We start from the raw sequence: 23,442 nt of genomic DNA, 5'->3' as shown, positions 1-23,442 counted from the left end.
TGTCAAAAAAAGTGACAAAAACGTCACAGTATAGCATGTCAAAACAGTCAGTGCTAAAGTGTGTCGAAAAAAGTGAGAAAAACGTCATAGTATAGTATGTCGAAAAGAGTAAAATGAAGTCATAGTATAGTATGTCGAATAGAGTAAAATGAAGTCATAGTATAGTATAGTATGTCGAAAAAAGGTTTAAACGTCATAGTATAGCATGTCGAAAAAAGTAATAAAAACGTCATAGTATGGTATGTTGAAAGAAGTCATAGTATAGTATGTCAAAAAAGATTTAAAAGTCATAGTATGTTGAAAATGGTTTTAAAAAAAAGTCAGAGTATGTCAAAAAAAGATTTTAAAAAGTCATAGTATAGTATGTCGAAAAAAGGTAAAAAAAAAGTCATGTATAGTATGTTGAAAAGAGTAAAATGAAATAATAGTATAGTATGGCGAAAAAAGGTTTAAACGTCATAGTATAGCATGTCGAAAAAGGTTTTAAAAAAGTCATAGTATAGCATGTCGACAAAAAGTAATAAAAACGTCATAGTATGGTATGTTGAAAGAAGTCATAGTATAGTATGTCAAAAAAGATTTAAAAGTCATAGTATGTTGAAAAAGGTTTAAAAAAAAAAAGTCAGAGTAGAGTATGTCAAAAAAAGTTTTTAAAAAGTCATAGTGTAATATGTCGAAAAAAGTAAAAAAAAAAGTCATAGTATAGTATGTTAAAAAAAGGTAAAAAAAAGTCATATTATAGTATGTCGAAAAGAGTAAAATGAAGTAATAGTATAGTATGTCGAAAAAAGGTTTAAACGTCATAGTATGGTATGTCGAAAAAAGTGATAAAAAAGTCATAGTATAGTATGTCGACAAAAGTCACAGTATAAAGTATGTCAAAAAAGTGATTAAAAAGTCATAGTATAGTTTGTTGAAAACAGTAAAAAAAAAGTCATAGTATACTATGTCGAAAAAAGGTTTCAACGTCATATTATAGTATGTCAAAAAAAGTAATGAAAATGTCATAGTATAGTATGTCGAAAAAGTAAAAAAAATACATAGTATAGTATGTCGAAAAGAGTAAATAAAGTCAGAATATAGTAATGTCGAAAAAGGTCTAAAAGTCATAGTATGTCGAAAAAAGGTTTCAAAGTCATAGTATAGTATGTCTAAAAAGGTTTAAAAGTCATAGTATAATATGTCGAAAAAGGTATAAAAAACGTCATGTAATATGTCAAAAAAGTTGATAAAAAAGTCATAGTATAGTATGTCGAAAAAAGTAATGAAAAAGTCATAGTATAGTACAGTATGTCGAAAAAAGTCATAGTATATAGTATGTCAAAAAAAGTGACAAAAACGTCACAGTATAGCATGTCAAAAAAGTCAGTGCTAAAGTGTGTCGAAAAAAGTGAGAAAAACGTCATAGTATAGTATGTCGAAAAGAGTAAAATGAAGTCATAGTATAGTATGTCGAAAAGAGTAAAATGAAGTCATAGTATAGTATGTCGAAAAAAGGTTTAAACGTCATAGTATAGCATGTCGAAAAAAGTAATAAAAATGTCATAGTATGGTATGTTGAAAGAAGTCATAGTATAGTATGTCAAAAAAGATTTAAAAGTCATAGTATGTTGAAAATGGTTTTAAAAAAAAGTCAGAGTATGTCAAAAAAAGTTTTTAAAAAGTCATAGTATAGTATGTCGAAAAAAGGTAAAAAAAAAAGTCATGTATAGTATGTTGAAAAGAGTAAAATGAAATAATAGTATAGTATGGCGAAAAAAGGTTTAAACGTCATAGTATGGCATGTCGAAAAAGGTTTTAAAAAAGTCATAGTATAGCATGTCGAAAAAAAGTAATAAAAACGTCATAGTATGGTATGTTGAAAGAAGTCATAGTATAGTATGTCAAAAAAGATTTAAAAGTCATAGTATGTTGAAAAAGGTTTAAAAAAAAAATTCAGAGTAGAGTATGTCAAAAAAAGTTTTTAAAAAGTCATAGTGTAATATGTCGAAAAAAGTAAAAAAAAAAGTCATAGTATAGTATGTTAAAAAAAGGTAAAAAAAAAAGTCATATTATAGTATGTCGAAAAGAGTAAAATGAAGTAATAGTATAGTATGTCGAAAAAAGGTTTAAACGTCATAGTATGGTATGTCGAAAAAAGTGATAAAAAAAGTCATAGTATAGTATGTCGAAAAAAGTAATGAAAAAGTCATAGTCTAGTATGTCGACAAAAGTCACAGTATAAAGTATGTCAAAAAAGTGATTAAAAAGTCATAGTATAGTTTGTTGAAAACAGTAAAAAAAAAAGTCATAGTATACTATGTCGAAAAAAGGTTTCAACGTCATATTATAGTATGTCGAAAAAGTAAAAAAAAGACATAGTATAGTATGTCGAAAAGAGTAAATAAAGTCAGAATATAGTAATGTCGAAAAAGGTCTAAAAGTCATAGTATGTCGACAAAAAGTGATACAAAAGTCTTAGTATAGTTTGTCAAAAAAAGTCATAAAAAGTCTAGTATAATATGTCAAAAGAAGTGATAAAAAGTCATAGTATAGTTTGTTGAAAAAAGGTTTCAAAGTCATAGTATAGTTTGTCGAAAAGGTTTAAAAGTCAAAGTATAGTATATCGAAAAAGGTATACAAAACGTCATATAGTATGTCGAAAAAGTTGATAAAAAAGTCATAGTATAGTATGTCGGAAAAAGTAATGAAAAAGTCATAGTCTAGTATGTCGAAAAAAGTAATGAAAAAGTCACAGTATTGTATGTCGATAAAAGTCATAGTCTATAGTATGTCAAAAAAAGTGACAAAAACGTCACAGTATAGTATGTCGAAAAAGTCAGAATATAGTATGTCGAAAAGAGTAAAATGAAGTCATAGTATAGTATGTCGAAAAATGTTTTAAAAAAGTCATAGTACAGCATGTCGAAAAAAGTGACAAAAACGTCATAGTATAGTATGTCGAAAAAGTAAAAAAAGTCAGAATATAGTATGTCGAAAAGAGTAAAATGAAGTCATAGTATAGTATGTCGAAAAAAGGTTTAAACGTCATAGTACAGTATGTCGAAAAAAGTCATAGTATATAGTATGTCAAAAAAAGCGATAAAAAAGTCATAGTATAGTATGTCTAAAAAGGTTTAAAAGTCATAGTATAATATGTCGAAAAAGGTATAAAAAACGTCATGTAGTATGTCAAAAAAAGTGATTAAAAAGTCATAGTATGTCGAAAAAAGTAAAAAAAAAGTCAAAGTATAGTATGTCTAAAAAGGTTTAAAAGTCATAGTATAGTATGTCGAAAAAGGTATAAAAAACGTCATATAGTATGTCAAAAAAGTTGATAAAAAAGTCATAGTATAGTATGTCGAAAAAAGTAATGAAAAAGTCATAGTATAGTACAGTATGTCGAAAAAAGTCATAGTATATAGTATGTCAAAAAAAGTGACAAAAACGTCACAGTATAGCATGTCAAAAAAGTCAGTGCTAAAGTGTGTCGAAAAAAGTGAGAAAAACGTCATAGTATAGTATGTCGAAAAGAGTAAAATGAAGTCATAGTATAGTATGTCGAAAAGAGTAAAATGAAGTCATAGTATAGTATGTCGAAAAAAGGTTTAAACGTCATAGTATAGCATGTCGAAAAAAGTAATAAAAACGTCATAGTATGGTATGTTGAAAGAAGTCATAGTATAGTATGTCAAAAAAGATTTAAAAGTCATAGTATGTTGAAAATGGTTTTAAAAAAAAGTCAGAGTATGTCAAAAAAAGTTTTTAAAAAGTCATAGTATAGTATGTCGAAAAAAGGTAAAAAAAAAAGTCATGTATAGTATGTTGAAAAGAGTAAAATGAAATAATAGTATAGTATGGCGAAAAAAGGTTTAAACGTCATAGTATAGCATGTCGAAAAAGGTTTTAAAAAAGTCATAGTATAGCATGTCGAAAAAAAGTAATAAAAACGTCATAGTATGGTATGTTGAAAGAAGTCATAGTATAGTATGTCAAAAAAGATTTAAAAGTCATAGTATGTTGAAAAAGGTTTAAAAAAAAAAAGTCAGAGTAGAGTATGTCAAAAAAAGTTTTTAAAAAGTCATAGTGTAATATGTCGAAAAAAGTAAAAAAAAAAGTCATAGTATAGTATGTTAAAAAAAGGTAAAAAAAAGTCATATTATAGTATGTCGAAAAGAGTAAAATGAAGTAATAGTATAGTATGTCGAAAAAAGGTTTAAACGTCATAGTATGGTATGTTGAAAAAAGTGATAAAAAAAGTCATAGTATAGTATGTCGAAAAAAGTAATGAAAAAGTCATAGTATAGTATGTCGACAAAAGTCACAGTATAAAGTATGTCAAAAAAGTGATTAAAAAGTCATAGTATAGTTTGTTGAAAACAGTAAAAAAAAAGTCATAGTATACTATGTCGAAAAAAGGTTTCAACGTCATATTATAGTATGTCAAAAAAAGTAATGAAAATGTCATAGTATAGTATGTCGAAAAAGTAAAAAAAATACATAGTATAGTATGTCGAAAAGAGTAAATAAAGTCAGAATATAGTAATGTCGAAAAAGGTCTAAAAGTCATAGTATGTCGACAAAAAGTGATACAAAAGTCTTAGTATAGTTTGTCAAAAAGAGTCATAAAAAGTCTAGTATAATATGTCAAAAGAAGTGATAAAAAGTCATAGTATAGTTTGTTGAAAAAAGGTTTCAAAGTCATAGTATAGTTTGTCGAAAAGGTTTAAAAGTCAAAGTATAGTATATCGAAAAAGGTATACAAAACGTCATATAGTATGTCGAAAAAGTTGATAAAAAAGTCATAGTCTAGTATGTCGAAAAAAGTAATGAAAAAGTCACAGTATAGTATGTCGATAAAAGTCATAGTCTATAGTATGTCAAAAAAAGTGATAAAAAGTCATAGTATAGTTTGTTGAAAAAAGGTTTCAAAGTCATAGTATAGTTTGTCGAAAAGGTTTAAAAGTCAAAGTATAGTATATCGAAAAAGGTATACAAAACGTCATATAGTATGTCGAAAAAGTTGATAAAAAAGTCATAGTATAGTATGTCGAAAAAAGTAATGAAAAAGTCATAGTCTAGTATGTCGAAAAAAGTAATGAAAAAGTCACAGTATAGTATGTCGATAAAAGTCATAGTCTATAGTATGTCAAAAAAAGTGACAAAAAAGTCATAGTATAGTATGTCGAAAAAGTCAGAATATAGTATGTCGAAAAGAGTAAAATGAAGTCATAGTATAGTATGTCGAAAAATGTTTTAAAAAGGTCGTAGTACAGCATGTCGAAAAAAGTGACAAAAACGTCATAGTATAGTATGTTGAAAGAAGTCATAGTATGTCAAAAAAGATTTAAAAGTCATAGTATGTTGAAAAAGGTTTTAAAAAAAAGTCAGAGTATGTCAAAAAAAGTTTTTAAAAAGTCATAGTATAGTATGTCGAAAAAAGGTAAAAAAAAAAGTCATGTATAGTATGTTGAAAAGAGTAAAATGAAATAATAGTATAGTATGGCGAAAAAAGGTTTAAACGTCATAGTATAGCATGTCGAAAAATGTTTTAAAAAAGTCATAGTACAGCATGTCGAAAAAAGTGACAAAAACGTCATAGTATAGTATGTCGAAAAAGTAAAAAAAGTCAGAATATAGTATGTCGAAAAGAGTAAAATGAAGTCATAGTATAGTATGTCGAAAAAAGGTTTAAACGTCATAGTACAGTATGTCGAAAAAAGTCATAGTATATAGTATGTCAAAAAAAGCGATAAAAAAGTCATAGTATAGTATGTCGAAAAAAGGTTTCAAAGTCATAGTATAGTATGTCTAAAAAGGTTTAAAAGTCATAGTATAATATGTCGAAAAAGGTATAAAAAAACGTCATATAGTATGTCAAAAAAGTTGATAAAAAAGTCATAGTATAGTATGTCGAAAAAAGTAATGAAAAAGTCATAGTATAGTACAGTATGTCGAAAAAAGTCATAGTATATAGTATGTCAAAAAAAGTGACAAAAACGTCACAGTATAGCATGTCAAAAAAGTCAGTGCTAAAGTGTGTCGAAAAAAGTGAGAAAAACGTCATAGTATAGTATGTCGAAAAGAGTAAAATGAAGTCATAGTATAGTATGTCGAAAAGAGTAAAATGAAGTCATAGTATAGTATGTCGAAAAAAGGTTTAAACGTCATAGTATAGCATGTCGAAAAAAGTAATAAAAACGTCATAGTATGGTATGTTGAAAGAAGTCATAGTATAGTATGTCAAAAAAGATTTAAAAGTCATAGTATGTTGAAAATGGTTTTAAAAAAAAGTCAGAGTATGTCAAAAAAAGTTTTTAAAAAGTCATAGTATAGTATGTCGAAAAAAGGTAAAAAAAAAAAGTCATGTATAGTATGTTGAAAAGAGTAAAATGAAATAATAGTATAGTATGGCGAAAAAAGGTTTAAACGTCATAGTATAGCATGTCGAAAAAGGTTTTAAAAAAGTCATAGTATAGCATGTCGAAAAAAAGTAATAAAAACGTCATAGTATGGTATGTTGAAAGAAGTCATAGTATAGTATGTCAAAAAAGATTTAAAAGTCATAGTATGTTGAAAAAGGTTTAAAAAAAAAAAGTCAGAGTAGAGTATGTCAAAAAAAGTTTTTAAAAAGTCATAGTGTAATATGTCGAAAAAAGTAAAAAAAAAAGTCATAGTATAGTATGTTAAAAAAAGGTAAAAAAAAAGTCATATTATAGTATGTCGAAAAAAGTGATAAAAAAAGTCATAGTATAGTATGTCGAAAAAAGTAATGAAAAAGTCATAGTATAGTATGTCGACAAAAGTCACAGTATAAAGTATGTCAAAAAAGTGATTAAAAAGTCATAGTATAGTTTGTTGAAAACAGTAAAAAAAAAGTCATAGTATACTATGTCGAAAAAAGGTTTCAACGTCATATTATAGTATGTCGAAAAAGTAAAAAAAAGACAGTATAGTATGTCGAAAAGAGTAAATAAAGTCAGAATATAGTAATGTCGAAAAAGGTTTAAAAGTCATAGTATGTCGACAAAAAGTGATACAAAAGTCTTAGTATAGTTTGTCAAAAAGAGTCATAAAAAGTCATAGTATAGTTTGTTGAAAACAGTAAAAAAAAAGTCATAGTATACTATGTCGAAAAAAGGTTTCAACGTCATATTATAGTATGTCGAAAAAAGTAATGAAAATGTCATAGTATAGTATGTCGAAAAAGTAAAAAAAAGACATAGTATAGTATGTCGAAAAGAGTAAATAAAGTCAGAATATAGTAATGTCGAAAAAGGTCTAAAAGTCATAGTATGTCGACAAAAAGTGATACAAAAGTCTTAGTATAGTTTGTCAAAAAGAGTCATAAAAAGTCATAGTATAGTTTGTTGAAAAGGTTTAAAAGTCAAAGTATAGTATATCGAAAAAGGTATACAAAACGTCATATAGTATGTCGAAAAAGTTGATAAAAAAGTCATAGTATATAGTATGTCGAAAAAAGTAATGAAAAAGTCATAGTATAGTATGTCGAAAAAAGTAATGAAAAAGTCACAGTATAGTATGTCGATAAAAGTCATAGTATATAGTATGTCAAAAAAAGTAATAAAAACGTCATGGTATAGTATGTCGAAAAGAGTAAAATGAAGTCATAGTATAGTATGTCGAAAAAAAGGTTTAAACGTCATAGTATGTTGAGAAAGGTTTAAAAAATAGTCAGAGTATAGTATGTTGAAAAAAGTCACAGTATAGTATGTCGAAAAAGGTTTCAAAAAAGTCATAGTATAGTATGTCGAAAAAAGTCATAAAAAGTTATGGGATAGTATGTCAAAAAAAGTGACAAAAACATCATAGTATAGTATATCGAAAAAAGTCATAGTATAGTATTTCGAAAAAAGTCATAGTATAGAAATTTCGAAAAAAAAAAGTATAGTATGAAATAAAAAGTCACAGTATAGTATGTCGAAAAAAGTGATAAAAACGTCATAGAATAGTATGTCAAAAAAAGTCACAAAAACGTCATAGTATGTCGAAAAAAGTCACAGTATAGTATGTCAAAAAAAGTGATAAAAACGTCACAGTATAGTATTTCGAAAAAAAGTCATAGTATAGAAATTTCGAAAAAAAAGTATAGTATGAAATAAAGTCACAGTATAGTATGTCGAAAAAGGTTTCAAAAAAGTCATAGTATAGTATGTCGAAAAAAGTCATAAAAACGTCATAGTATTTCGAAAAAAGTCATAGTATAGAAATTTCGAAAAAAAAGTTTAGTATGAAATAAAAAGTCATAGTATAGTATTTTGAAAAAGTCATAAAAATGTCATAGTATAGTATGTCGAAAAAAGTCATAGTATAGCATGTTGAATAAAGTCATACTATAATATGTTAAAAAAAAGTAATAAAAAGCCATAGTATAGTATGTCGATAAAAGTCATAAAAAGCGAAAAGCTTCGCCTTCAGATCTGCCTTAATTCTTCGTGGCATTGATTCAACAAGGTGCTGGAAGCATTCTTTAGAAATGTTGGCCCATATTGATAGGATAGCATCTTGCAGTTGATGGAGATTTGTGGGATGCACATCCAGGACACGAAGCTCCCGTTCCACCACATCCCAAAGATGTTCTATTGGGTTGATATCTGGTGACTGTGGGGGCCATTTTAGTACAGTGAACTCATTGTCATGTTCAAGAAACCAATTTGAAATGATTCGAGCTTTGTGACATGGTGCATTATCCTGCTGGAAGTAGCCATCAGAGGATGGGTAGATGGTGGTCATAAAAGGATGGACATGGTCAGAAACAATGCTCAGGTAGGCTGTGGCATTTAAACGACGGCCAATTGGTAATAAGTGTGCCAAGAAAACATCCCCCACACCATTACACCACCACCAGCAGCCTGCACATTGGTAACAAGGCATGACGGATCCATGTTCTCATTCTGTTTACGCCAAATTCTGACTCTACCATCTGAATGTCTCAACAAAAATCGAGACTCATCAGACCAGGCAACATTTTTCCAGTCTTCAACTGTCCAATTTTGGTGAGCTCGTGCAAATTGTAGCCTCATTTTCCTATTTTTAGTGGAGATGAGTGGTACCCGGTGGGGTCTTCTGCTGGTGTAGCCCATCCGCCTCAAGGTTGTTCGTGTTGTGGCTTCACAAATGCTTTGCTGCATACCTCGGTTTTAACGAGTGGTTATTTGAGTCAAAGTTGATCTTCTATCAGCTGGAATCAGTCGGCCCATTCTCCTCTGACCTCTAGCATCAACAAGGCATTTTTGCCCCCCAGGACTGCAGCATACTGGATGTTTTTCCTTCTTCAGATCATTCTTTGTAAACCCTAGAAATGGTTGTGCGTGAAAATCCCAGTAACTGAGAAGATTGTGAAATACTCGTGTGGGTGTGTTCTATATGTTTTGTATATATTTTACTCTGTATAATAGTTTTATTTATATATAACACATATATGTCTATATTAATACAATAGTATGTCATAAAAAGGCATAGTATAGTATGTCATTAAAAAAAAATAAAGTCATAGTATGTTGTAAAATAAGTTTAAAAAAAGTCATACTATAGTATGTCATTAAAAGTCACAGTATAGTATGTTGTAAAATAAGTTTTAAAAAAGTAATACTATATGTATCATAAAAATGTCATAAAAAAGTCATAGTATAGTATGTCGCAAAAATGTAAAAAAAGTCATACTATAGTATGTCATAGAAAAGTCATAGAATGTCGTAAAAAATGTAAAAAAATAAGTTATACTATAGTCATTGTATAATATGTCTCAAAAGTGTAAAAAAGTCCTTGTATAGTATGTTGTAAAAATGTCATAGTAAAGTATGTCAAAAAGTCATATTATAGCATGTCATAAAAGAATTCATACTGTAGTAAAGTCAAAGTAGCATAATTTCAATACTTTCACTTCGAATAGCTTCCATTTAATACAGTACTACTGTGTCATAGACATAAACAAGCATCTGTTAGGTTAGGAATGGAAACTTGTAGAAAGATACTTGTGGCAACTAGTGGCACCTCGTGAGTGTCTCAGGAATTACATTCTGTCATCAGTGCTCGTGATGATAGCTAAAGTTAGCAATTTGGGTGGAGAGCTCAGCAGTTCAATGTGGAAGTGAGAAGGAAAATTTTGTTTTTTGTGTGCAGTTTTTCTGTGGGGCCCTCACTCATGCTGGCTCCCTAAATTGGCCCCCTGCTGAAGAGTTTGTATGTGTATTCATGATAGGGCTGCAATTAACGATTGTTATCATTAGCAATCAATTAGTTGTTTGGTTTATAAAATATCAGAAAAAAGTGAAAAAAGCCTGTTACAAATCTCTAGAAACTAAAGTGCCATTTTCAAATGTCTTATTTTTGTTCAACGAACAGCACAAAATCCAAAGATATTCACTTGAAATTTGATTGTATTATTTACACTGAGCTACTTCTTCAGTCCTTTTAAAACCATGACCATAATTCAAAAGAATATGAATATTTCTTTATTAATTCAATACAATTTTACATTTTCTCTTTATATAGACTGTGTTGCAACAATAGTAGTGCTGTGATTTTATTTATTTCTTGTTAAAAACAAAATAGGAGTCACTAATGGCATGTTCTGCCAACCAATTTGCCATTTGTCCATGAAGACTAAATCTAAATTAATTATCTGTTAAAAAAGGCATACAAAAGGTCCTAGCATTCCCAGTTTGGGGGAAGAGTTGGAAAATAAGTACTTCAGCTATTTAGTGCAAAGGCCCAGCTGACATTTTGGACATAAACAAATACCTAACACTCGGACAATGCTGTGATATGAAAGGAAAATGGTAAGAGTGCTAATTTGAAATCAGTGAACTTTGGCTCTGTGAATTTGAAAGACGATTACATTCATGATCCTAAATTAAAAAACATAATCACAAACCTATTAAACTAGATTTATGGTATCTTTGTCATCCAACCTGTTTACCAATGATAAAGGTTTCTGCAGAGTTCACGTATTGGGGGGAAACAATCATATACATTTTTATTTGTGTTACTCTTCAGTGTCCAAGTGGAACCTTTCTGACTCATAGACACCCACAGGTCTTAACCACCATGTTACGGTGTTTTTTGAGGATGACGTTGTTGTTGTCGTCATAAAAGAGGACAGAGATGGGGCTCAGCTTGGTGGGGGCGCAACACGCCTTAGGAACCTCATTAGGCTTCAGGAGGTGGACCTGCAGCAGCAGAGAGCAATACAGTTATAATTCAGATATTTGACTAAAGACCTTATCCTACTCTGAACGGTGGTGGAAGAAGTACTCCTGTAATAGTCCTGCATTCAAAATACTACTTAAAGGTGCAGTAGGTAAGCCTTATAAAACTAACTTTCTGTCATATTTTCTTAAACTGACCCTATGTTCCAGTAGAACTACATGAAGCAGGTAATTAAAAAAAAAAAATGTGGCACCACCTACAGCCTGTAGTGCGATTTGCAAAAATCCACCGCTCCCTATTCAGATACACCAATCAGAGCCAGGGGGGGGTGTCTAACTGCGTGTCAATCACTGCTCATGCACACGCATTCATTCTCCCTTGTGGGGGGAGGGACTTAGGAGACCGTTTTGGGCTTTAGCAGAAAGGGGGGAGGGACTGAGAAGTTGTCGATGTTCAAATATTTTGGCCAAGTCCTGGATCTTCACAATCCTACATATGCCACCTTTAAGTGAATGTACAGTATATATTATCACCAAAATGTACTTTAAGTATTAAAAGTAAAAAAAGGCTGATGATGCTGATGATCATGTAGGACAGAGGTGTTAAGAAAAGGGGTAGTATATGTGTTAAGTATTTGTCTACTTTTGGTTTACTTTCTAGTGGAAACTCTCCATGGTGGGGTGAGTAAATGTCAGGATGAAGCAACAGGGTGTCAGGTGTGTTGTCACTGTACTGACCACTTGCTGGATGAGGGCATGGTTAGTGGCGTTCATGCAGGAGCCCAGAGGATAAAAGCACTCTCCATCACAGTAGTAAGCTGAATATCCAGTGGGGGCCAAAACCCAGTCCTGAGCAGAACAGAAAATCATCAAAACCCTAATCTGTTAAGAAATATTACTGCCATATAATATGACATTAAATAAGGGAGAATCAATATTACAACTTCCAATAAGACATGGGCCTTTTTTTAATCAAACTGCTGAGAGCGAATGTGACTGGATTACTACTTAAGTAGATTTCACAAGGCATTTAACTAGTGCTGTCAGTTAAACGCGTTATTAACGGCGTTAAGGCAAACCCATTTTAACGGCGTCAATTTTTTTATCGTGAGATTAACATTCTTTTTGGCCAAGCAAACTTTGTATTTTTTTTCACATGCTGTTGCAACAACTAGTAACGTTAGAAAAACAACACCACCACACCGGATCTAGCTAGACCGGAAACAAACAACAGGCACACACTTGTTTGGGCTTGCGTGCCGGCCAAAGAGTAGTAGGCTAACGTTACGTTTTGAGTGGATGGCGAGCGCGAGACGCCGAAATGGATGCCAATAAGATTCTGAATGGAAAGTTTACTTTTAAAAAGTTGTCGAGGGGGACAGTAGTTTCACGCATACACAGCCTGTACGACACGGAGAAAGCAGCCCAACTGGAACTGCTGCAAACGCTGTCTCAGTAACCGGTGATCACTGGACGTCAGTGAGTAATCCAAATTATTTAGAAGTTACTGCACACTATATTGACTATGTATATCAGTATACGGTTTTAGGACTGTGTTGTTTGTATTGTTTTTTTGACTGTTTTTGTCATTTGGGACATTGTCCACCCTCTTTTCTGTCCAGAAGAATTGTTAAATTCCATATTAGAAAAATGTAAAGGTTACAAATGTCCTGCTGTGGCATCCGGTTTTTGTGCAATAATGACCACATTTTTCTTTTGTTTACAGTAAATAAATAATAAACAATTACAAATCTTAAAGTTAAGTTCATAAAGTAACTTTCTTTGCATTGATTTGATTCCCAATTAAGATACACTGGTAAGAATTACTTTCCATTGTTAATATGTACTTAAAAACAGTTCTGAAATGCAAAATAATAGAATTTTATTCATGTGATAAAACATGCGATTAATCGTGATTAACTATAGAAATTTGGCGATTAATCGCGATTAAAAAAATTAATCATTCGACAGCCCTACATTTAACCCATCTGTATCCATCACATGGTAAAAATCCTCCACAAAATATAAAGTGTGGAAAAAACTACATTGGTTTAAAAGCAGCTTGAACAATGATACTGATCTTGTATGCAAGAAGTGAATGGAAATCTAGAATAATAAAACTGGATGAAAAGAGCTAAATTGACCTGAAGCTGAAACATAAATGAACAATCAAAGAAGTTGAATTCAGAGCTGACCTTCCATCCCAGGTCACTGAAGCTGACGTAGAGTTCATGTTTTTTACAGGGCTGACCCCCATTGTTTGCAGGACTCCGATCTGAACAGAGAAGAAAAAAACATTTAGCAAAATCAAGGTGAAGAATTCACATTCAGACCACAATATATTTGAATGTTTTCCAGATGAAGTTCATGAGCCACAATCAATATATATCATATCTCACTGACGTTGGGTTCCCTTGAATTACATTTCACTTAAATCAATTATTAATATCTGCATAATAAGAAATCAATGTAATTTCTCCCTTTAAGTGATTTCTTCATAGATTTTATGAGCTGAACTAACGATTCCCCTTAGGAACATTTTATATACAGACCACATCTTGAATCTTAAAAATGTCCCAGATAAATATCTTTTAATAATCCCCAAACATTGTAAGATACAAACAACTGGGAAGAGTGTATTGAAGTAACATTAAAGCATCAAATTCAGAGCTCTAATCCCGCAAACTGTGGGCACCTGGAACCTTACTATGGATGCTGGGGACTGGGAGGTCGTATTTGGGTTTCTTCTTGCGGGGATGTGGCTTGACAGCTCGTGGCGGCCGACACGGGACCTGACTCTCCCTGAAGAAGGTCACCATGAAGGGCTGTTTGGAGCGAGGGCCCCTGCGTCCGACCAGCCCGATCCAGCCTGCAGACAGGGAGCGGTCTGGGAGAGGGAACAGAAACATGAGTAGAGTTCTTGCAGCAGTGCAACTACTTTAAAAAAAATATGTTTCAAATAATCTTGGTGTCAATCGCCCAGTTAGCACATTACACCAATTAAAAGAGGATCGTGATGGTTCTGTAGTGCACACACCCTCTTCTGTCTCCACATAGAGACGTATGCCCAGGTTGCTGCGGGGGTGGAGGAGCCAGTGGTTAGAGGCCGAGGTGACGTCGAAGGCCAGCCAGCCCTCCTGTCCTGCAGGCACCGACTGCATGTCCAGCAGCACCAACTCTGGCTCTCTGAGAGAAAAGACAGAAAATATTGTCAGTTTGATCAAACAGCTAAAAGTGAAAATTGTTCAGTTTCACTCCTACTCAGATTTTTTTTAAATAAAAGCAATGCATTGCATTTTAATACAAAAAAAAATGGTAAGCACACACCTAAGACACGTGTTGAAGTGATTGTACAAATTGGTCATGATAAATAATTTGATAGCTGATTTGAACATTTGACAGGATGTTACACTCCTTCTAGTCTATATCCTTCGTGTTCCACTTCTGGGATTGCTCCGGTGCTGCAGGAAATTCCGCCCGATGCATGTATTTTCTGTTTCCTTCTGCATTCTTTGTATTGGAATTTAAAATTTGGTGGATTTATGAGGACTATGGTTAACTGATCCTCGGATCTCTGCAGGGTAAATTGAGACAGCTAGCTAGACTATCTGTCCAATCTGAGTTTTCTCAGACTATTTTGACTATTTTGCAGCGGCTCTGTGCGGAATTTAGCACTGCCTATGATGATTCTGATTGGTTTAAAGAAATGCCATTAAACCAGAGCATAATTTCCTCCCATCCCCGAATGCTGTGTGGAGTAGCCAGACCCTCCTTAAGCGCGCTTTGGAGGAGGGTCTGACAAAACGAGACTACACTCCTTCACAATAAAAGCTGTTTGAAAAGATGCAATTCTCTCAATCTCTACGGGCAATTTGTCTTTTTTCTTTCACCCTAAATGTACTGGGAGTTGTCAAAGGTCAGACCCAGCATCTTTTAGGGGATTCATTGTTTTCCTCAAGTATACTTTATTAGGATAAACATAAACATTCAAAAACACAGCTCGAACCCTCTTAGTCTGTTTGAAGGATGGTGTTTTTGCCACACCCAAACCCAAATACCAAAAACATTAAAATACCAAAGAAGAAACTGCAATGTTGCAATCTACAGCACTGTAACAAAGGTTGAATCTTCCATCTGGAAGAATAAAAAAATGTCTCGCTATCTGATCTTTTTCTTAGATAAGTAGAATATTTTCCTAACAAAGTTACAAAGTGCTTTGCAGAAAAAGAAGAAGAAAAAAACAGCAAATAAAAACGGGGACAGAAAATGTTTCGGTAACCTGTGTCTGGTCTCTCGCTGGATCTCGTAGACAGAGATGTGCAGTGTTCGGTTGGCCCTCTGGCCCATCGTCAGGGTCTTATAGATACGAAACTCTGCTGCCGTCACCGTCTCACCCTGAGGGAGAGGTGTCAGATCGAAACGAAACTCCTTCCAGTACGGACGAGGCTGCAAGAGGTCACGCTCCTGCTCCACTGCAGAGAGAGAGAGAGAGAGAGAGAGAGAGAGAGAGATTTCTGTTAGACATTTCAACTAGAAAAGATGCAAACAGTGCTTCAAGTGTTCACAAACAAACAGCTGACAGAAAGCAAATAATGGTAAACACTGGCATTTACATGAAGGCTAATAGATTGATAGATGTTTGATAAAAAAAGTTCTATTGTCTTTAAAATTAACCCCTTACATACTCAAAAGATCAGCTGTGCAGTTAAGTCGGAGAGTCTGATGAAATGTGTCAGATGGAGAGAGCCGTGAAATTCAGATGGGGAACGTTTTAGCTCAAAGCAGATGTAAGATGAGAAAATGCTGCAACTGTGAAAATGGAGCAAGACAAGTAACAGCGTGAAGGTGTGGAGGAGATGAGATCACTGGGAGATGAGTCAGTGACACAAAGGGAGGAGAACAGTGTTGGAAGACGTATTCAGGCAAAACTAGCAATACAACTACAAATACTACAATACAAGTCCTGCATTATACACTTCACTGCAGTAAAAGTAAGAATCATCAGATAAATGTACAAACTAAAATATCAAAAGTAAAAGTAGTAGTCATAATGCAGAAATAAAGTGTTTTATTATATTAATGATGATTATAAGTGATGCTTAATGTTTAAGTAGAATTTTAGCTTTAACTGTTGTGTAGTTCAATCTATATAAAGACATCATTTATAGCTGATTCTGTAAAGTAAACATTTGTTATAGCTATCAGAAACAGTGGTGGAGTAAGAAGTACAATATTCCCCTCACACTTTGTTGCTTTTACACTTTGTTTTTTGAACAAATTAACAAAACTCCTCATCTCAGCACAGTTTAATCATAGTAGCTACAAACTGGAATTGTTTGTTCATTCTCACAGAAGAAAGAAGAAATATATAGGCCTACACAAATATTTCTTTTTTTTCCCACTAAGTTTTACTCTGCACCAGTTCTGAGATTTATTTACCCAAAGAAGATTTATGAGCCGTGTACGCTTTTTTTCGCCAACATCCTGCATCACACTCCACTCAACAGGATGAAGGTGTAGTGCCTTGCTTAAAGGCACTTCAAAAGCTGCTGTTGACAGAGCGGAAAACATGTCATGTTCCACACTAACTCTGGCAAAACTTTGAAAAACTGACTGAAACTTTGTACCGATACGGACTTCCTGTTAAATAACAATATGTAGATGAAGAGGTGAGCTGGCTACACCAAATCCAAACATGAAAACGAACACCGAGGTAGTGTGCGTGTGTGTCCTTGTGGAGCCCCGCAGGGACACGATACAGATCTGGTCACTGGGGTTTTGGCGCGCACACACACACACACACGCACACGCACACACGCGCACGCGCACGCGCACGCGCACACGCACACGCACACGCACACACACACACACATACACATACACATACACATACACATACACATACACACACACACACACACACACACACACACACACACACACACACACAGAATAGTAAATAGAGATACTAAAAAGAGGACACCCCTGATGATTTGGGCGTGCTCATATCAACACAAACACAAACACACACACACACACACACACACACACACACACACACACACACACAGTAATTAGAGACACTTAGTGCCATGAACCACAGCAGCTGCTCAGCACACACACCACTAATTGCAGCCCTGCCTGGTATTTTTAGAGTCGCTCCCTCCACAGCAGTATTTTCATCTTGATTCAGACCGTTTGCTTTTTTTTTCTAGGTGTGTGTCAGTGGGGCCTTTAATTCTAACCAGCTGTGTCTTCCCATTACATATGCGTAGGAACACACACCCATGCCTGTTTGATTCAACTTACATGAACTACACATATTGATTAGATTAGTTTCAGAAACAACCTTAATATAGCATATCTGCAGAGGCTCAGGTGACAAATGCAAAAGCTTTAAGGAAAAATACTGTTGAGAACATACGAGCAGTGGTGGAATGTAACTATGTACATTTACTCAAGTACCGTACTTAAGTACAGTACAGTTTGAATTACTTGTGTTTATGTATTTCCATTTTATGCTACTTTATACTTCTACTCTATATTTGGGTGTCAAATATTGCCCTTTTTTGTAATAAAGCTATATTTGACAGCTTCAGTTACTTTGCAGATTCAGATTATTATTACAAAATACATTTCAACTAACAAATTATGAAAATAGATTTTGCTTCCCAGCAATATTTAAAGTAATTAAATGTAGCTCCACCTTTAACAGGTGCAATATTAAAGTGATGACCACATTAATGCATCAATAATTATAACCCAGTTATATAATATACGTATATAAATCTGAAATGGGCAATTCTGCATAATGAATACTTTTACTTGTGGTACTTAAAGTACAATTTGATTAAAAAAAATACTGACTCTTTACTAAAGTAAGATTTTGAATGCAGGGTTTTTACTTACGTAACAATATGTTTTTTTAAATGGTAGTATTGCTACTTTAATTATTTGTGTTGCATGCAAGTTATATGCAAACACACAATGAGCCTGTAGTAAATACATTCTACCAGATGTATTTCATCTCCTCTGGGTCTGTGTGATGTGTTCAGCTGCGCTTCTGTGTAGAATCAATGAAAGGTTTTCACGACAAAATAAAATCTTCATCATTTGGAAGGAAACACTGGCATGTGCTGTGGGTCACTGTTGAAGGCATGAGTCACTTTTGAGTCACCTTTGTTTACAACATTGTGGCTGTTTGGAGGATGAAATGCTGTGTTTTTGCAGTGTTGACTGATTGATTTAAGGGTGTATTTTATTCTCCAAAACAAAAGAGAATTTCCAAAAGTAAACCCTTCATTTGATGTGAGTTCATTGGAGAGCCAGAGCACAGAGAGCAGATGATGTTTCCCACGGTAAACTGGGCGCAGATCACCATCCCATTCCAGAGAAGCTGGAGGAAGGAAGCCATTGAGAAGAGGATGTTTAATTTTTATGCTTTGACAGATAGGCATCAGTCAGGCTACTGTGTGGTTTGGAAAGAAGCACAAACACTCACACAGGATTTGGGTGGCAATGTTTAACAGTATTATTTATATATTTGGACAAGCCAAAAATAATTTTCTTTATCAAATAATTGATTGTCGAACAAACTATCCAAAACCCCAAAATATGAACTTTACTTTCATATACAACAATAAACGGAAATCCTCATATTTTAGAAGCTGGTACCAGATATTTCTTTCTTTTATTTTTGCTTGAAAATGTTTTAAACGACTAATCATTAAAATTGCTGGCAAATATTTTTCTGTTGATGGACTAATGAATTAATCAACTAATAGTTTTAGCTCTGTATAAAGTATCACCAATTATATCCAATTACATATAGACCACATCACTCAAATTCACTGAATATAGACAATTTAAATATAGAGAATCAATTACTCCCACTTTTTAAGCACTATTATGATGTGTTGAAATGTTTGAGACCATAATGTTGTAATCTTTATGTTTTTTCCTTTTAGTCATGTTTCTGAGAGAGCTTGTATCTTCTCAGTTGACTGGTGAACAGGCAGACACCTCTCTAGGATAAAGATCTAAGCCAGGGGTCTCCAACCTTTCTTCATCTGAGGGCTACTTTAAAATATCGAAAGTGGCCATGAGCTACTTGGATCACATCGCTTAGATGTATTTACATAACACATATAAGCTCAATGAAGCTACTGTTTGCTGAAAATGCAATACCCAAAGTTTATGAAAAATCACAACTTCACATCAAGGTTCATGACTATTTTACACTTCTTTAGCCCACACAGTTAGCTACATCACTGAAAATAGTCCAAGAAAAAAAATACCACTTTACACGTCAATGGCCCACAAAGTTAGCTACCTAACTTTTTAATATCGTGGTAATTTTGTGTCTCAGTTTGTCAACCTATTGGTGAGCTACTGGAAACCTGCTCGTGAGCTACCAGCTCACGAGCTAAACTGTTCTGGTTATGTTAACTAGTTAGATTTTGTCATCAATCATCCTTCGAGAGATCTTCTCAGTGCGATTGTGCGCCGCTCAGCCCAGTTTGGCTGCTGCAGCAGCAGAGTGAGGCTGGTAGATTTAGGAATGCTGGGTTGAAATGGAAACCTACCAATATAGTTCAGCCATACTGACATTGGTTTTAATCCTCTCTGTGGGGGTGAATGTTTGAGGAAAATTTGCAGAGCGGAGAAACTAAAACGGTAGCACTGACATGTCACCGTCAGTGTCATCAAGTTCACACACGGTGTAATTTCATCTGAGTTTTCATTTTGTAGCCAAACCACAAAGTTAAAAAACTGCTCCGTCACTTAAGCATAAAAGGAATAGTTTAACATTTTTGAGAAATGCACTTATTCGCTTACTTGCCAAGAGTTTGATGAGAACATTGAAACCACTCTCCGAGTTGCCGCCTGTTAGCTTTAGCACAAAGACTTTTTAAGAGTGAGACAGCTAGCCTGGCTCTTTCCAACTGTAACACAAAACATACCTAGTACCAACACATTTGAAGCTTACTATTAACACGATATATCTTGTTCGTTTTATGCGTGGTTTTACGTTGGGTTATGTGATGGAATATGTCTCTAGGAAGTCACTGCATCCGACCATAAAATAGGTGGGAACATAACCCCCCTCTAGCACTAGGCCTACTACCTGTTATTTTTACACAGATTTTTGTAATGTTGTAGCCACTGTTCTGTATATGTGCTCCCTATCAACATGTGCTACTTAGCAATTCTGCACATGCATGGGAGCATAGGGGATTTGGTCTATCAAAATATGCTACCTCTGAATAATAAAAAAAAATATATATCATAATAGAGTATCTTTAATATGCTCCCCATTTGCTTATAGTACATACCCGTTTGTAAGAAAAAAAGAAAAAAAAGAAAATAAAAAATAAAAAATAAATAATACTGACGCAGGCTAAATACACCAAAACACATAAGGTAGCATTTTTCGACAAGGCAGCATAAATCGTCAGAACACGGTCGAGGTGGAGCTAATTTTAACATACTCCATGCTACCAGTCTACATGATTTTTGGAAACTCATTAGGCTATAGGTTTAGCATGATACTAGTTCAACAATATACAATTTTAAAAAGTAATTATAGGTTTTCTGTTTAAAATCTTAATCTGAAAAGTAACTAGTAACTACAGCTGTCATATAAAATGTAGTGGAGTAGCCTACTGCTGCATCACTTCCTGTGTGCCCCTTTCCCCCAGGGATTATCTACCCAATGGCGGGTAAGTAAGTAACAGATTACTCACCCAGGTTGACGAAGCTCATCACTGTGTCGGCCTCGCTGACCACCGTGCCCAGAGGTGGTGTGTGTGTGCTGAGGGTCGGCAGGACTGCATGGCTGACCTGAGCCAACCTTTCTGCCCCTCCAAACTTCCCCATCCCGGGTCCGTTTACAATAATTTCGTTCCCTTCATCCTCCCCATCAGCTGACATGGCGTGGTACAGGTCCAGCATGAAGAGTGGTGCGGAGGAGGGCGGTCGTAGCGGCGGGTGGGGTCTGGGTCGCCCCGGCAGACCCAAGATGGACAAGATCTCCTTCTGCATCTCTTTCTTCTCGCGGCCGCTGAGCCGCCTGAAGCTGGAATGGACCAGGCCCTCGGCCTGCTGGCTCCACAGGGAGAGACCGAGCAGGAGCAGCAGGAGCAGGGTCCTCGGGTGGAGGAGAGGCTGGTGGGGTCTGGAGGTGGATCTGCTCTGGAGGACGCTGCTGCTGCTGCTGCCTTTGCTCATGTGCTGCTGTTTCATTTTGCTGCAAAGACAAGAGAAGCTGTGGGAGACTTCTGTGTCCATGGCTGTGGTTTGCTCTTGTTTCTTCTTCTCTGCTGGCCAATAAAGAAATGTAATCTCACAAATAATCAGCTTTTTTTTTCTTGACTTTATTCAGTTTATCTTCCCTCCAGTGTGTCCAGACTGACAACCACAGTGTTTCCTACTCGCTCCAGTTTGTCCTCCGGTTTCAGACAGATGCTGATCTATGCCTGATGTGTTTAGAGGAGAGCTGGCTCTGGACGGGACGTGTTTACCGTCTTAAACTGGCTCTGTTTATCTCTCCCTCCCCCTTTTGCCTTCCTCTCTCCCTCTTCTACCTTCTCTAATCTTGAAGAAAAAAAAAAAATGAAAAAACTCCTCACCCCTCTGATCCACTTCTCTCTCACCTCTCAGTCGTGCACCAGAAGAAACAGAGATAATGACAGCGAGGGCATAATTACAAGCTTTTTCCAATGTGTTTTGAATACAGACAAACTATGCCCATGTGGAAGATTGCTCTTCGCTTTGAAGTAGTTAACTTGGAGGATGGAAAGCAATTTCAGTGATGAGCAGGTGCCCCAGAGATTGGAGTGGAATTTGAGAGCTGTGTCATCAGGTTTGCTCCCAATCGTCCATGGCCACACAAAGAAATAAAGTTCACACCTGCGTTGTGAGTCAACGTTCAACTAGATACCTCCTGAGAATCATCTGCTGTGGAGCAATCATTACTGGAAGCTTTTATCCAGTCATCCTTGAGTACTTAATCATCCATTCATGACCGCTCCCCACCCACACATCTCTGGGGTTCCAGATGTCTTTCTTAATCCAAATTATAAAAACGATAACTCTAGGAAATTGTTTCCTGATTGTAATCCTTTGTAGAGGTTTCTTCTAGCTCTTGAGCACACTCTCAGTGCATCGTAAAGCAGAGCTGTGCAGCAGTGAGAGTGTATCCTGAAGCTCAGATAGTGTAACAGTTGTTCGTAACCAGGAGGGAGTTTCCCTCCCAGCCTCCGCCTCTCGCCCTCTTTCAAGTCTTCAGACTTCTTTCTCCTCATCCATCTCTCTCTCCTTCTTACCTATACACGTCTATCTTTTCATCTTCTCATGACTGCTTCCTTTCATAGCTACTCAGCGTTGAGTCTCAGGCAGCTTGGTGGGAAGTGGGCCAAGTGGCCTGATGCCCCGTTTAATAGCTGCAATTCTCTACTTACATAGCATAACAGATTCAAAATGGATTTAACTTAATCTGTGTATGGCGCACCAAAACAAAAGGTAGTAACACGTTTTCAGACAAGTTTTTTTTTTTTTTTTTACAAGAAAAGTTACTACCAATGAGCTGATAAAATACTTTAAAACTTAATTCATTTTACTTTTCACTTGCTCATTTTATTTTTAAACTCCTTATTTTTCGGTGTAAGCACCCTGACAGGACTGTGTGGCCTCGCCAAAGCCAACTTTTTTTCATAAAAACACACTATCCAGCGCACATGTTAATCATCTATAGGCCTACTTTACTACTGCAGGATCACTATAAATTATTGTAACAGTAGATAAGTTACATTTTATGCGCATTTTAGCTGGCAAGCTAACGCCAACTTAAAAGTTGTAGTTTACTTTTTTGGACATTGTGCACGATCATTAAATCTACAAAATGTTAAAGTTGACATAAAGTCAAAACAGACATGAAGATTTGGATAAGTTCTAATAAGCATCAACAACAAACAAAACAAAACAACATTTTAACTCCACAGATAGTTTGCCTCGAGCTTACATTAACACTTCGGGCAAACTTTGAACGCTTCTACTCTGAAGTGGCAGGTTTTGCGTTACACTGTTTAAACACCATTTCCTGTTGAGCCGTTCATTCGTTTACCTAACTTGCCCTTCAGCAAAGACACTGTGTGCATGTGTGTGCGTTTAAACCAAAAAGACTTTGGAGGGAAGAAATGACTAAAATATAGTAGTGAGGTTCAGCCCTGTGCCAGGCCAGCCCGTGTTTGTGTACTCTTTTCTTCAAAGCGGCTTGGTACTTGTGGTCATG

At 34.7% G+C, this 23,442-nt stretch overlaps 1 protein-coding gene across 1 annotated transcript; it reads right to left on the bottom strand.

Annotated features, from left to right (window-relative positions):
- Positions 1 to 10,441: 10,441 nt before the first annotated feature.
- bmp8a (bone morphogenetic protein 8a) lies at positions 10,442 to 22,369 on the bottom strand. The gene is made up of 7 exons (XM_031295594.2): positions 20,897 to 22,369; positions 15,430 to 15,622; positions 14,188 to 14,336; positions 13,858 to 14,037; positions 13,346 to 13,425; positions 11,889 to 11,999; positions 10,442 to 11,171 (listed from the first exon to the last, which is right to left on the bottom strand). The coding sequence occupies exons 1-7, from the start codon at positions 21,438 to 21,440 to the stop codon at positions 11,022 to 11,024; spliced, it is 1,407 nt and encodes a 468-aa protein (XP_031151454.1). The 5' UTR covers positions 21,441 to 22,369; the 3' UTR covers positions 10,442 to 11,021.
- Between the last annotated feature and the right edge of the window lie 1,073 nt (positions 22,370 to 23,442).

This window comes from Sander lucioperca, chromosome 14 (genome assembly GCF_008315115.2).
Source record: "Sander lucioperca isolate FBNREF2018 chromosome 14, SLUC_FBN_1.2, whole genome shotgun sequence".
NCBI classification, from domain to species: Eukaryota; Metazoa; Chordata; class Actinopteri; order Perciformes; family Percidae; genus Sander; species Sander lucioperca.
Note: the sequence above shows the minus strand (reverse complement) of the source record. Positions and strands in the feature narration are given on the sequence as shown.